Raw genomic sequence first — 15,686 nt, 5'->3', positions numbered from 1 at the left:
CAATGTAAAATAAGATGTTGCAATTCTTATACAACAGCAAGAAAGTGTTTCTAGATGAAGGGTAACTGCAAGATACACACCTTGCCGTCTGCTTCAAACCATTTTTCTGCTATCATACAATGCTGAACACGAGACCATCCGATGACAACCATGATTTACATACAATGTGAATAGGATTTTTACATGCATGATACACATATACTTCAGACAAAGCTTCATATGCTGTCAAAATGCAAATTTATTCGAATCAATACAAAACGTGAGCAGGTTGAACCACTGCCTGAAGCATAAACATTCTACATGTAATTTCTGGTCACTTTCAAGACTTGGTGGTGTCAACTCCTATCTGCTCTGACTTGAAAATGTTTCGAACACCCAGTATTCTGTCACATAAATGAAAACTTAACACTAGTATCAAAACATGACCAGCTGTGCAATGTAAAATTGATACAGTTTCACAAACTTGTAACCAATGGCTTTACAATTTAAAGTATGTAGTACATAGTACAAGATCAAACAACATGTACATGTAGCAAGGTCGAGAAACCACTGGAACTACAAGTCAAATAATTGACAAAACATTTAAGTGCAATTAAATAACTCACTGGAAAATAACTGCTCAAGGGTATAAATATAATGAATATGACCTTATGTAACCCTTGTGATGTTTTAAGAAATTTCATGTCATCACACCCTGCTCAGTAAGAATCTATACTTCAAAAATGCCATTTTAGTGGCTAAGTGGGAGTCTTAGAGAAAGTGCAATTCTTTCATACACAACGTTGGGCTTTGAACCATAACATAGAATGAGAGACCTAACATCAGACAATACATATTCATTCCACTTCCAGACGAAAAGAAAAAAAAACTTAGCTCATTTATAGCCTACCATAATGGCTGTGCAGTGCAGTAACACATTTAATTTATCATTGACTCATCTCAAACAGCTCAGTGAGTAATAGATCATATATCACAAGTCTGTTGTACATTTGGATCAAACAACCGATAATTCTCAAGGAATTCCGAAATGAAAGTTATTGAAAATAGCCCATTATAATCTTTGTTCATATTTGGCATCTGCTTTCATACCCAGAATTAGAAAAGATGGGACTGTTTTTCAGGTTGGTGTAAGCACTTACATATACAATCACAAGACACTAAAATGACAGGCACTGACACCGCATATGCACTGACAATGAAACAAGAAACAACATCAAAAAGAGAGAAAAACAGAATATATCCACATTCCATCAATTTAAGCACAAGTTACAGTTGTCATCAACTCTTATAAGAATTTTTAAAACCCAAACCATTATTGAACAGCAACTCCAATTATGAACTACTTCAAAGATGGTTATGGATTTAATCAGGTGATGACTATGTACAGAATACTTTGGGCATTTGATATCAGCCAATAAACCTTTAGTTTCCACTAAAATTAAAGGGTATTCAGATTTGTAGTTTTTAGGGATTATCTTCCCATTTCGCCAATCCACTGAGAGAAAGAGCACTATACACTGGCACGCTTCCACAATTGACCCGAGAGCCCATGGCACACCAAAAGTTGTGAGAGAAAACTCAAACAGAAAGCTGAATGAATTAATATTGCCAGTGGTGTCTGGTCCACCTCTTTTTGCTCTCCCAGCATAGTTTGTTGCATGCAGAACAGTTGGAGTGAAGAGTATTCATCATCTGTAGAACAAGGAACGTTCTCATTTGGAATGCACATGTCTGCTGTTGACTACAGTTTCAATGGACAAAGTTCAATCCTGACTCTCATCACTGTCAAAACTGCCTTCTGAATCACTGTCTCCATCATAATATGTATCCAAATTTTCAATAGGCATGTTACAATCACCAGGACGCTTTTTGATGAAGTTGGCATTTGCTGCCGTCTTGTTGTGGAGTTCCATACTTTTATACTCGTAAACTAATGGGAAAATGTGTTCAATGGCTACCTGTACGTTAGCAACACAAGGAGCTGAAAAACAACAAAAGTGTACAAATTGACAAAAATAAAAGCAACTACTATGTAAATTTCCTATACAAGAAAAGTAAAACTCATATATACATGTATATATTATATCATGATTTCTTAATACCCTACTTCACAAGAGTAAGCCAAAGAAATCATAATGTACTAAGTCTTGTCTACCATGATTCAAATGAGATACCAAAATAAGCATTACATTAAATACATTAGACTATACACAACAAAATGTACCTGTCTGCTAAAGTTTGTCTGGATGGCGTAAGTGTTGCAAAAAAAAGCCCCAGAAGCGTGTAATGTACACACGTATGACCTGAACACTCTTGCTCACCTGTTACTGTAATACTGCCAGTTGAGAAAATTTTCAGTGTTGCCTTTGGGGACTTTATTTTATAGGTTACACCAGGGTGTAATTCTGGTTCATAACTGTAATAAGAAACAATGACACAAAAAAAAAAGAATTATATTATTATAGGACAGTTCATTATAACATGTCCCCTTTTTTAATTAAATAATAGATAAAAGACAAGGATATTTAAGTAATACTCTCTGGAACAGCTGTCAATCATTGTGAAATCATTCCAATCAGTTTGACACTCATACCTTTAATGCTACAACACAAACTGTATAGTATATATATGTATCTAAAACTGCTACTGACAAGATGCTAACATTAGCACCAATAATCTACAGGAGCAATTTCCCATACACAACATAACATTAGACTGGTGATGTAACATTCAATAAAACAAAAAGATAGCAGAATTTAATTTTAGATTAAAATAGATATACTTCAGCATATTTTATATGGGATGACTTTATTGTACATGTACTTCCATAACCAAGGACATTCCTATTGAGTGCAAGTATCACCAAAACCTATATGTATTTCTTTAATACTGAAGCTCTTTCTAGGTCATCATAATTTAGTCAGAAAATTTATTCAGACGTGCACAATTAATAGAACTTCAGTAAATTCCAGTACATTGAAAAAAACTTGGTCTATTCCCTTAAGCTGAATCCACATGGTGCTATTTGTCAGATCCACTCCTCAAATGAATTTGACTTGTCGAAAAAAAAAACAACATTACTTCATACAGTTTGTAGAATTCAACAAATGATACATATGCTACTTCTGTTTATCAAGTCGATGAGACAAAATGAACTGTGTGAACAAGGCTTTAATCAGTGCACCGTGCAACATGTAGATGGCATAAAGTTATCCTTGTTTTTGATACAAAGTTCTTACCTTGCATTTTGAGGGTTATCTCTGGAAAAATTAGTAATTTTAATGCCAAAGGGGAGGGTACATGTTGCCAAAACATTGACTACTCTAAAATTGCAGAACTTCACATTGAAGCCTAGTCTTTGTAAGATTCTAGCAAAACGTCTGGCTGCAATCTTTGCTTCATCCTCACTGTGAACAGAAAGTAAAATTCTTGAGATAAATTTATTTACAATACGAACCTGTTGGGATTAAAAATAATCAAAAAGAAATGATATCTAAATACATTTGACATGTATAAAAAAAATGATGTAATAAATACATTACGTAATGTGATAAAATGAGAATCTTAAAGTTACCTAGTTGCACCAGTGCATGTTATCTTTCCTGAGGACCAAATACTTGCAGTAGTATACGGTCTTCTAATTTTCATGTTCAACATCTGAAAGAAAGAGAGATAAGGATTGACAGGAGTAATTAATCCATAATTAATATGCAGGATTTCTGGTTGAAAGATCAGATATTACCACAAATAAAATTATCCAATATACAAACAGAAATATTAACTGCAGCCACTAATGTGCATTTAACATGTCTTTACCTGCTTTCACACACTCATCTTATGGTCAGTGGACATTAATATTACTGTGTAGGGTTTTTCACAGATCACTTGACTCCATACAGGTATATCATCTAATTACATATGTAGTCTTACATCCACTTTTTTGTTTGTCAGGTATCCACACTGGGTTTATTATTCTTGTGAAGTTCCCAGGTCTCCGAAACTTCTTCTAAACATCATTCATTTTGAATTTCATAGAACTGAGTTCTTTTTGAAAATCTACTTCCAAAAACAAGCTGATCCATGACCCAGGCAATCCAAGTACAGTATTGAAGATTCTCATTTACATGTGAAGTTTGTCAGGTACCACTTAGCTGGATCTGACAAGATGGGATTTGATACCTGACTCTCATGGTGAGTCTCGGCGAAAGTGCCAGGATTTATAATGGCACCTGCCCAATGTATCGGTGTATCCCCATAATGGCACCTACCCAATATAGCAAGTCGTTACAGATGAGCAGCATAGCTTTTATTTGAAGAAATCACGCAAAACTTATCCTTATCTATCTTTAGGAGAGGACTAGCCTAAAGACTGGAATAGCAGATCAGATGGGTATGAACATCAGGCTTGAGAGGGGTGAGCAACAGATTCAAGAAGAGCAGATTTCAAGATTATTATTGAATTTTAACTTGTCCATAACTTGGACCAGACAAAAGAAAGGCGCAACTATAAATGCTAGGCTTGGAAGCCATATTTAGTGGGTTATCTTCCATGTTTGCCCTACCCTGCCCTGCCAAAAGGCTCAAACAACATGGCTCTCGAGTAGAGCAATCCTGCTCATCATGAAAATGAAGCAATTCTTCATATTTCTGGATAGCTTGAAATATGCTCTGTTGCACTGATAAAGGTCCAAACAGCAGTTTTTGTTTTAAGCTCTCTTATGTGTAGCCTACATCTCTGAAATCCGGTCTGTATACTTGTCCGATCTATCATGAACCAGGGTCTTAGCCAGCAACCTGTCTGCCCGTCTTTTGGAAGGGCAATTCTCACAATGAGAATTATGAAAATTATGAAAATTATGAAGACAGGCAGAAAGAAAGGCATCAAAAAAATCACAAGGAATTTTTCTCTTAGCAATAGTTCTTAAATGCTCAAGTCTTACTTAAAATACAACTATATGCATAGCATTTTAATGCCCACATATCAATAATATCATGATGAGTTTCATAATCCACTTGAACAGAAAAACGGACACATCATGATGCCTTGCCTTCATTTGCTGCTGGGCGCTGGAGATTAAAGCTGAAGGACGTAATCTGCATAGATTATTGCCATGCGGCGGTTCATTCACATGATAAAACTTCTTGCAAAATGTTGATGCTGGTTATTATCTCCTGTATTTCTTCTTCTATTTTGTTTTATGTGCTTACGGAACAATTGCTTGAGAAAAAATGTTGAAAACAATGCCTATCATGCTTCATGTGCATGAAAAATAAATACATGTACTCACTCATTCAATCAATGGACCAAGCCCAGTAATAAGTAAATGTAAAGTTGGTGGAACTTGGACCGATTTCAGATGAGTTCTTATTGACTTTAAACTTTTTTTATGTAAACAAACATAATAATGACATTTGCTATCTGGAACGTTTTCCCTAGTAATTTATTAAGCAAGGGAATAACAGCATTTGAAATGATTAAGTTATCTGGAAAATTGGATCCAAAAAATGTTTATAACGCACTTCCAGCCGTCTCAGAGCCCAGGGCTTCCAGGGCTTCCAGGGCTTCCAGGGCCCTAGGCCGGCTGAATCTGCTTTTACAGTGGAATGTCACATTCTCAGTCCCCGTTACGCCACTGAATCGAGCAACTATGCTTTCACCATTTAAGCCAGCAGGATGATGCAGCCAAAGGGAGCAAGAGGTTTGCAGATGTATTGATGTATATACCTACCCCATTCTGTCGTTTATATTCAACATTGACACCTTCCATAGCTATTCTCTTCAGGTTTAAGTGACATCTTGTGTTAAAGCTAGAGACAACATTGTTTATTACAATATCTATGACTGGTTCCTCGCCATCTCCATTATTTTCCACATCAGCCGGTTCAGTGGCATTAGCGGGATGCCCAATACCAGAGTTTTGTTCTATGAAGTTGGCTTCTGACACCACAGCTACTTGGCCAACATCTTCTTGTTGTTGCTGCTGATGTTCTTGATTCACGTCGATCACACAGTCGCTTTGACCCACCTCCACGTCGGCACCAGAAAGTTCTGAAGATGTCAAGATATAGACGGCGTTCTTATCAGCAGAAGCCGACACAGTTGCCATAGTCTCTTGCTTTTACTTCCCACGACGAACTTTAGAACAGCATTGATATAGTATGGAACCAAATCCTCCAACACCGGCTACGAACTACGTGCTGCCATGGCGAAATTAAGCTAGCACTAGGTCTGTTCACTGGGCAAAAGAATTGTTTAGACTAATGTAATGACCACAACGTCCATTATTCTATCTTTGTGCTTTAAAATAATTTTAAAGCACTCCTGACTGTACAAGGCCGCCGAGTATTAAATTATTCTTTCATATAAACTTCCCATCGTCTGTTTCCTTCCATTTTTTGGCCCATGCGACTTCCGACAGTATCCACCAATCAAAATGCGCCGTTACACAGCGCGTACCTTGCCCTTACATTATACAGGGACTAGTACCCCAGCTTACCAAGCCTACTCTGAATACGGTACATATGTTCATGTTGCTTTTTCTTAATAAGCCTCAAAATATATTCACGTTTTTATTATATTAGATGAATTTATTCTATTATTATACATGAATATTAATATCAAATGCAGGATTTCAACTGTAATGCCATTTAGATTTACTGTGTGTCGTAATAACATTAATTTGGTTGGGTCTAATGCTGTGTTGTCTTGTAACTGTATCTTATTTGTCTACACCCAGGCCTATATAGATGTGCGTGTAGATCTATGCCTATTTGACCTATGGTGCACATCCATTTATCGGAGTTTTATAGTCTGTTGACTAACAAATAAATAATTAAATATCAGCGTTGCAGCAGAAAAAAAACAAAAACAAAAAAAAAAAACTATGGTGATTCTATATAGGCCTAAACGTAGTAAGCCTAGAAACGTTACGAAATATAATTTACTATTGGATGTACATTTACTATAGCAAACCACATCACAAAATAATGGTAGAGGACCGCGTTCTGTAGTGGCTACAGTGCCACTTTCAATCACTGTAGTATGTGTAAAAGAAGTTCAAACCCTTCATCCATAAAACTGAATTAAACCCCAATGAAATAAAGAAATAAATATATTTTCAAAATAAACATTACATATTTGTAACTATGTGATGCAGAAATATGGCCATGCATCTCTAGGCTCGGCCAAACGGCCCGAAAGCCTTTTAAAACCTAAATAGTGCGAGGTGCATGTTTGCTGTGCCAGGCGTCTTGATTTCAGTGACAACTACATGTTGGTCAACGATACAGAGGAAAGTAAAGTGATAGATTCCATAACAAAAATTATAGTGTATTCATGTTAGATTTTTTAACATGTTTAAATAAGTACACGTTTTTTTTCTTTGCTGACTGTTTGAGGCTAAGTAATTGGGCAGAGAGGTGGGAGGGACATACTCTTCCACCATTTTAATTGTTTGGCACAATATTCTTTAGAAGGTAGTTTTCACAGATGGAATTATCCCACTCATCCGACGTACATCCCCCCACACTTTCACTTGATTATTTAAATGCAAGTTACTTTCAGTAGGCCTACCATTCCATTCGAGCGCCAAAAGCCACATTAATTACAGCATCCCTTTAAGCGCGTGCAGATATTTACACTCTTAAGATCGCATGTAGACATCTAATAACTTCTTGCGAAAACACACAGCTTTTTCAATATTTTTAATTATTCATTTGACTGGTGTTTTCTGTCGTACTAAAGAATATTTCACTCATATACGACGGCGGTGAACATTATGGTGGAAAACCGCAGGTTTCTTGTAGAGCTTCCCACGTACAACTGGAGATCAAGCCAGTGTAAGTTTTACGTGTAGATTTTTATATGATGAATCAATAAGGATTATCTCCCTTGAACAATGAAACTTAATGCAGTGTTACCATATTTCACATGAAATTTGCCAACTTGTTCTCATTAGGAATGAAAGTACTCCAACGACAAATTTCCACGGAAGAAGATGATGATAATTTATTATAAAACAGGAAGAAATGAACAGCTCAAACAAGTCGGCGACCAAACAACAAGGATCATTTCAACTTATACTCAGATTAGTACTATAATTAAAGGCCCATAATGCAGGGTTTTCATTGCTCGTGTTAATAGGCTCCCCACACTGAGCCCTACAGTCTTTTTGACATTTGGCACTTCACTCGATTAAAAAATAAAAGGTCCGAATTTCCTCTAACCTTATAGCAATATTTGTAATTCTTTTGAAACACCTTATCTTATTAAAGCACCTTCAAATATAGCCTGACGAAAAATGTATTAGAGAGTAGTCGTATGTGATTACATCCATCGCGTGATTATATGCAAGACCTGTCGGTCGGGAAAATATATAGAACACCGCATGCGGAATATACCGTAAGGGGGACAGATTATGCACGGTTGTTTAAGATGTAAGTTTATGGATGTATCTTAAATATGATTACGTACAATATTCCTTTTTCTCCAATTTTTTAATGGTCTTTATTGCCCAGGTTAAGGATTGCCTGGAAATAAACAGTTCCGTTTTCAGACAAAATTTATCACTTTAGGTCATCGAACTTTACGAAGCTGGGGCAAGATTCTTGGTTTCCTGCGACAGGAGGTCACAGGTTTTTCATGCAGATCCCCAGGTTTCTGACACCATACCATACTCCTTACAACGCATGCGCCTCTCTCTACCTTTCGCTTTACATCACGGCCACCAGTAGCACATTGTGTACAGAAATCTTGAACAACGCGGAGGTCACTGAGGTCACGGTGATGAGGCAGGAAGTGATGTCAGAAAACACAAACAATCCGTCTCAATCATCGTCTCTAATAATGTTTTATACATATACATTCTCTTTATCTTGAGTATGTAAAACATGATTCTAACAAAAGTATGAAATAATGCTGATTAAACAGACCGGCGGGATGTGAAGCGAAAGGTAGAGAGCGACGCATGCGCTGTAAGGAGTATGACACTATACTCTCATTTTTGAAGGATACTCCTTACAGGGCATGTGTGGCTCTCTACCTTTAGCTCTACACAACTGCCACCACCAGGCAAGCTTGACCTTAGGAGCGTCTTAGACGCACGAAGGCTTCTTTTGACTAATTCTCATCACGTGTGCCCTCCCGCTGAATTATTTAATCAACATTCATCAATAAAATTGTTTTATGTTATGGCTAGAATCATGTTGTAGGCATACATACTCAAGATAAAGAGAATGCGTGTGTGTTAAGTATTGTTAGACAGAGACTGAAACGGATTGTATTTTCTGACATTCCCAGTGATCCCAGTGACCTCGTTCAATATTTCGGAACAAAATTTATTAGTGGTGGTAGTGACGTAAAACGAAAGGTAGTCTGCAGAGGAGTGTTAGGTTTGAGGGAATCATGTCATTATGATGACATTACTCAGGCAACACAAAGATTTAACCACTACGCCTAGTTGGATATTGTGGTGCTTACCAAATTAGCTCTTTATGGATTCCATGACAGGTTATCTACAAAAGGCCTTTAGCGCATTTATATCTATTCATGATGCCGCCTTTAGCGGGGATAGTTAAAAAATTGAAGTAAAAAGGCGTATATTTACACACTGATGATGATACCATCGTGCTATCAACATCAAGCTATCCAAATGACAGCTCTGAGGCTTAATTCGAAGTATCGATGCTGGAAATATCCATATTTTTGCAGATTTTCATCGAAAACGAGCAAACCACACAATTCTTTCTTCGCGGCTATGTACTTGATTAATTGAAGTGTATTGCATAACACTTATGTCGAGTCAATAAATATAACAAAACAATGAAAGAAGGATTTAAACTAACCAAAGACCAGCTCGATTTGGTCTTCCCACTTCCTACACGTACGATAAGACTATCTATGGGTGGCTCATAGGAGCCTCTCACCAATGCGGTCGCTGTGAGTTCCAGTCCAGCTCATGCTAGCTACCTCTCCGGCCGTAAGTGGGAAGGTCTTCCAGCAACCTGCGGATGGTCGTGGGTTTCCCCCGGGCTGTGACCGGTTTCCACCCACCATAATGCTGGCCGCCGTCGTATAAGTGAAATATTCTTGAGTTCGGCGTAAAACACCAATCAAATAAATGGGTCGATACAGACATTCGTATACCAGCTGTCTATCAAAATTGACGTTGCAGGCCAATAACCTCCAGGCCAGTTCCCAGAAACGATGTTTAACACTAAACCACCAATGAACTAAAGTATATAAAGTATGAAATTATGAGGGTATTATGCGAGGAAAAGCAGTCAACAGTATTCGATGATGTTGGAAAGACGCAAGGTACGTTCTAGACGAGTAAGTGAAATCAGCATTCAACGTCTATAAGTGGGCACTAATGAAATATTTATCTCATTTGTGCTTTGATTGGAACTTTTCAACACGATAAATATAGGAAAGCAGAAATTTTATCATTTGTAAAAACAACTGTACAAGTATTTTCTTGTGCATGCTGTATTCTGTGATTACGTATATAATGTGCACGTAGATACCGTCTATCTGTATGTAGGGTGTTCTGTGCGATTTTTTTTGAAATAATAGAATTTTAAGTTTTACTATATATAGAGGCTTTAACAACACGAATAAAAGCTCCAGTCTTAATCTGCTATGCTAATATTCCCTTGTTCTAAATCATGCGAGCTCCGACAGTTTGACTCCTGCTTGTACTCAGTTTCTCATCGACCCCTGCAGTTAACTTTTTAATGGCCGATTGTTGAAGGACTGGACGTCCAACCGGATAGAGTAAATTGCTGTTAGTTAGCGAAGGTTAACAAGGAGACTTATCTACGGTCTATATACCAGTATAATATTGGAGATAATACATGAATATAATTACAAGCGATCATGTGAAAACGTGTTCCCCCAGATTAACATCTTTTGGTCATGGAAACTTAATTAGTTGGACCGGAAAAAGTTTGAACTACTTAGACATACATGCATATAGAAGTGTATGGACGTGCAACGAAAAACTGGACCGTCGCTGTTGTACTGTATGGAATTATTTTTCGTCAATTACTTTGTATCGTTCGGATTTAACCATCAGAATAGACGTTTTTGAGTGAAAATCTTCAGTGTTATTTCATAAAACCGTTAATATTGGTGTTCCAGAATGGACAAGATGCATAACGTTGGACTGGAAACTTGTTTTGTGAGACTACCGGCAGTTACAGCAATATGCATGAAACGTGATCTTCCGAATCGGCAGTTCGCTCAAGACATGCTAAGGATCAATGTGGAGAAAGATTACGCCATTCATAGCGTCCAGCGACAAGAGGCAGTATTTCGCAGACGCTATTGCCATTTGATTTCCAGAGTTGAAAACATGGGGAAAACCAGTGCATATAGAGGAAGGCCTCCCACGACGGTTCCGTCCCAGAGACGAAAAAGTGATCCTGGTTCGTCAAATCAAGCAACACGGATTACATCAGGAAGTTCTAGAAAAATACTGAGATGCCGAGCTGCGTCTCTCCCAGATCTGAGACGATCATCGATGACAACACCATACGCGGAGAACACTACGGATGGGGTGGAAATGCTAAAGCAGAAAAACTCTACAAAAGGCCTGCAAACTCCTAGCAAAACCTCAACAGAGGGGTGCGTCGACAAGCCTTTGTCTGGAGGAAAGAGGGTGTCGATAAGCGACAGAATTTTATCAGACTCTCCTCACACTGTATCGTCGTCGCCACCAGTGGGTAAGAGAATATCTGTGGAAAATGGGACAGCAACAAGACATGATACGGAAAGAAAAGGAGGCATGAGAATACTCGGGACCTCTGCTGTGCCTTCTGGAGAATCTACAAATGCCGATCATAAGTGTGAATCACAAGAAAACAACGTTCGAAATTTTCCTCCAGAGGATGATCGACTAAAATCTGTATACAAATGTGCTGTTCATTCAGAATCGTCATGGAATAAGACAACACAGAGCAATGTATTTGTCGATTATGGACCCACGACTATTGACAAAATATTCAATGTTTTGTTTGAGCCTGAAGTTGATCATACGACTGAAGCTTACAGCGACAATGATGCGTCCGAAGTTAAAGGCGAAAAAAAACACGAAAGCACTCAGGAAGATGGCAGTTTTAGACGAAAATCGTCTCTGAAAATCAACCAGATGCATAATTTGGTGTATAGAATGCGACTGACTGACACAAGACATGATTACAACACGAGTATGACAAAGGACATAGACAGTATGGAAGCCCTAAAGAAGTGTCGATATCTCCGTTTGCCGGCACGACGATACAGAAATCAAAATGGCACCGAGGATGATAAATTAACCCTTTGGAGATATTGATAGTACTTGAACATACAGATGAATTATATTTGCTTGAAACTGGTAGTAAATTTTCACCTGTACAACGAGACATTAGTGTGTACGCCATTCAATAATCTTTTATTGTGACATTGTGAAGTTTTTCCACTAAAATATCAAGTAAATATTAATTTATATTTTCTTCACATTTCGTTTAATTCGCATTTAGCATTTCTTTTTTTTATTATATTTGTGGGTGTAATTGTTTTACACACCTTTTAGTATATCATTTGCAAGCTATGTGTCATGTATAATTTTTTTGTCGTTAGGAAAAGCTACATTTTCTTCAGGTGATTTTACCATCAATGCGTAACGCACCTGTTTGTACAGAGATTTATTTATTTATTTGATTGGTATTTTACGCCGTACTCAAGAATATTTCACTTATACGACGGCGTGTTTGTACAGAGTTCCTATGAATAATTTATTGTCGTATGTGGTACATGTAGTATGTCTTTAAACAATCCCTCACTTTGTAGTTTTGTGATGTCTTGTTACTTTTTATATGTACCTGTAGGTTGTATATTATACCGTAATTAAGATGGATAATCCTTCGTGCCAGAAAACAAGCAGAACATGGGAAAGGCGAAGATCTGGGGTTCCCCACGCCTTCCACGCTCTGTGAGGGGGGACCACGGTTGCCGAGGGCGTAGTCTTTATTAAACGGCGAAATAATAGAATTTTAAGTTTTACAATATATAGAGGCTTTAATAGCATGAATAAAAGCTTCAGTTTTAATCTGCTATGCTAATATTCCCTTGTTCTAAATCATGTGAGCTCCGACAGTTTGACTCCTGCTTGTACTCAGTTTCTCACCGACCCCTGCAGTTAACTTCTTAATGTCTGATTGTTGAAGGACTGGATGCCCAACCGGATAGAGTAAATTGCTGTCAAATTGCTGTTAGCGAAGGTTAACAAGGAGACTTATTTACGGTCTATATACCAGTATAATATTGGAGATAATACATGAATATAATTACAAGCGATCATGTGAAAACGTGTTCCCCCAGATCAACATCTTTTGGTCATGGAAACCAGTCTCCATCCATTAGTGATGTATAGACAACAATGGCAATATAGGCATTTTATCACAAAATCGTAAAAGGGAGCGGTACATGGGCCACAGACAGGGAGATCGACTCCTCGCCGCAGGCACGTATTGGTTCAATCCTTTTCTTGATCGGACTGTTTCAAACTCCATGGGCCGTTTTCACAGTTTAAGGTTGCAGACCATTTTTTTCCCCAAGTAAGTTAACAGTGGGAAAGTTCGCCAATAGGCTCGGTAGTTTATCGTGGGCACTTCAGTCTCCCTGACAGCCACCGTGTAAGTAAAAAGTTTCTTTAGAATGAGAGTAAACAACAACAAAATAAATAAACAAATGTTTTAAAAATATATTTTGAAAACTCGAAAGAGGTGACAGTTGAACATGTGTGCTTTTATCAAGTTATGTCTGAAATGTATTGACTTCCTCATGCTCAGGGTTCCCATATGTTTTCCGTCAAGCAAAGATGACTTATTCATTCAAAGAATAAGGGGTATAAGTTGTCAACTGCAGATATTATATTTTGTCCAGTTGTTGGACTAAACCGAAGCCATTTAATGTTATATTTCAATCATACATGTAATTCTGTCCAACTACCAAGGATAGGATTTTTAAAATATGCATTATCGTGATCCAAGAAAGCCAACTTGTTGCTGCAATACCTTAATAAATTTCATCCGGCTAAAGGCAAAGTAAATGAAGTATGTATCAGACTGAAGAGCAATAAAAATTGTCTAAGAAAATAGTTGGATTTATTTTTTTTGACAATTGGTTTAATCTAGAAAGATGCAGTTGTATATTTAATTCTGTGGTGACCTCTTCTGGCCACAACGGGACCAGTGATATCACAGAAGGTTTTTGCTAACACAGAATAGACTGCTGCTTTTCTTCATTCAAAATACATGTACAGCTAGATCTGTGAATGCATTCTCTGTTTTGACATTTGAGCGAATTGTTTCAGGCAAATGGTATAGATGTGACGTAAATGACACCTTCCGGGTCCCAACAGATCACCGTAGAATTTGATCTTTTAACTCAATTTGACCCGAATAGAAAAATCCTAAAAAAATAAATAAATAAAATAAAAATAACCCAACTATTTTCCTGAACAGTTTTTAATAGTCTTTCATCTGATATATACTTCATTTTAGAGTAGACTATGCATTTAATTGGCTTCAAACTATTTCTTTCTCGAACTCATTAATTTATGTGTATATCCCAAGTCTCTACAAATGACATTCAAGTATAACACCTGATAGGTTCGTTGGGAGCTAGAGTGATGAGGACCACAGGCTTCAACTAAAACCTGAAACCAGTAAATGTTCGCTAGTATGCCAGTCAAATCACAGAAGGGTCTTTCGGGCTCAGATGATCAAAGCGTATAGTTCCCTCTGTCCATCAGACCATTTACCAATGGGGTCGCATGTTCAAATCCAACTCTCAACCTGGGGAATGTCGGTGGTTTACGCCGGACACTCCGGTTTCCTCCACTCAAAAACTTGACCACCTTTATGTAAGTGAAACATTCTTCAGCACCTATCAATCAACCAGTAAGTGAATTTAGTCACAGAATTATGTCTCAAGTAGTCTAATTTCTAACAAATATGACGGCCAGCTTTATGGCTAGAGGAAACCAGAGTGTGGGGAGTAAACCATCAACTTTTGGTAAATTGCTGTGAAACTTTCCAGCGTGACATACGTTATATGGATGAAAAGCAAGCGATTTACAGCGAAATTCATTATCACCAACGTCACAAAAATAATGGAAAAAGGTGATTCTTCAAATTTCTGCTACCTCCATGAAAGGTTCTTAACATGACTTTTACATGGAAGCCGTATATTACTGTTGATTAACGCTATAATGATGAATTTTTCACATAGGATTGCGGTCAATATGTTATGAGCGGAGGAAACCGGAATACCTAGATTACACCACCGACCTTTGGCAAGTTATAGTGATAATTTTTTCTATGTTTGTCATGTCAGATTAGTGGAAAAGAAGTTGTCTTAAGACAGCTTTAACTAAGAATACAACAGAGCTAGCGTACCGTCCACTGTTAATTGCCTACAAATATGGCTCCGAAAAAAATTCAAACAGCGACCTTGAAAATTTCATTGAACCAATGTCTCTTGTGGTAATTCAGTTTTCCATTCTGTTCACTGGAGAAGACCTTAACAACATAACCACAACGAAGTACCGACTAACATTATTGATATGTGGTAATGTTGTAACCGAAACACATCCTGTGATACAATGTACAAGTAAGAATGGCGTGACATCATATCAGTTGCA

At 37.5% G+C, this 15,686-nt stretch overlaps 1 protein-coding gene across 1 annotated transcript; it reads right to left on the bottom strand.

Annotated features, from left to right (window-relative positions):
* Window positions 1-226: 226 nt before the first annotated feature.
* Window positions 227-6,398, bottom strand: LOC135471864 (TATA box-binding protein-like 1). The gene is made up of 5 exons (XM_064751271.1): window positions 5,730-6,398; window positions 3,575-3,657; window positions 3,240-3,407; window positions 2,322-2,416; window positions 227-1,981 (listed from the first exon to the last, which is right to left on the bottom strand). Exons 1-5 carry the CDS (start codon window positions 6,105-6,107, stop codon window positions 1,764-1,766), a joined length of 942 nt encoding a protein of 313 aa, XP_064607341.1. The 5' UTR covers window positions 6,108-6,398; the 3' UTR covers window positions 227-1,763.
* Window positions 6,399-15,686: the final 9,288 nt, after the last annotated feature.

The sequence above is a fragment of the Liolophura sinensis genome, chromosome 7 (genome assembly GCF_032854445.1).
Source record: "Liolophura sinensis isolate JHLJ2023 chromosome 7, CUHK_Ljap_v2, whole genome shotgun sequence".
Lineage (NCBI taxonomy): Eukaryota > Metazoa > Mollusca > Polyplacophora > Chitonida > Chitonidae > Liolophura > Liolophura sinensis.
The sequence above is the reverse complement of the archived record's forward strand: the minus strand, read 5'-3'. Positions and strand labels throughout refer to the sequence as shown.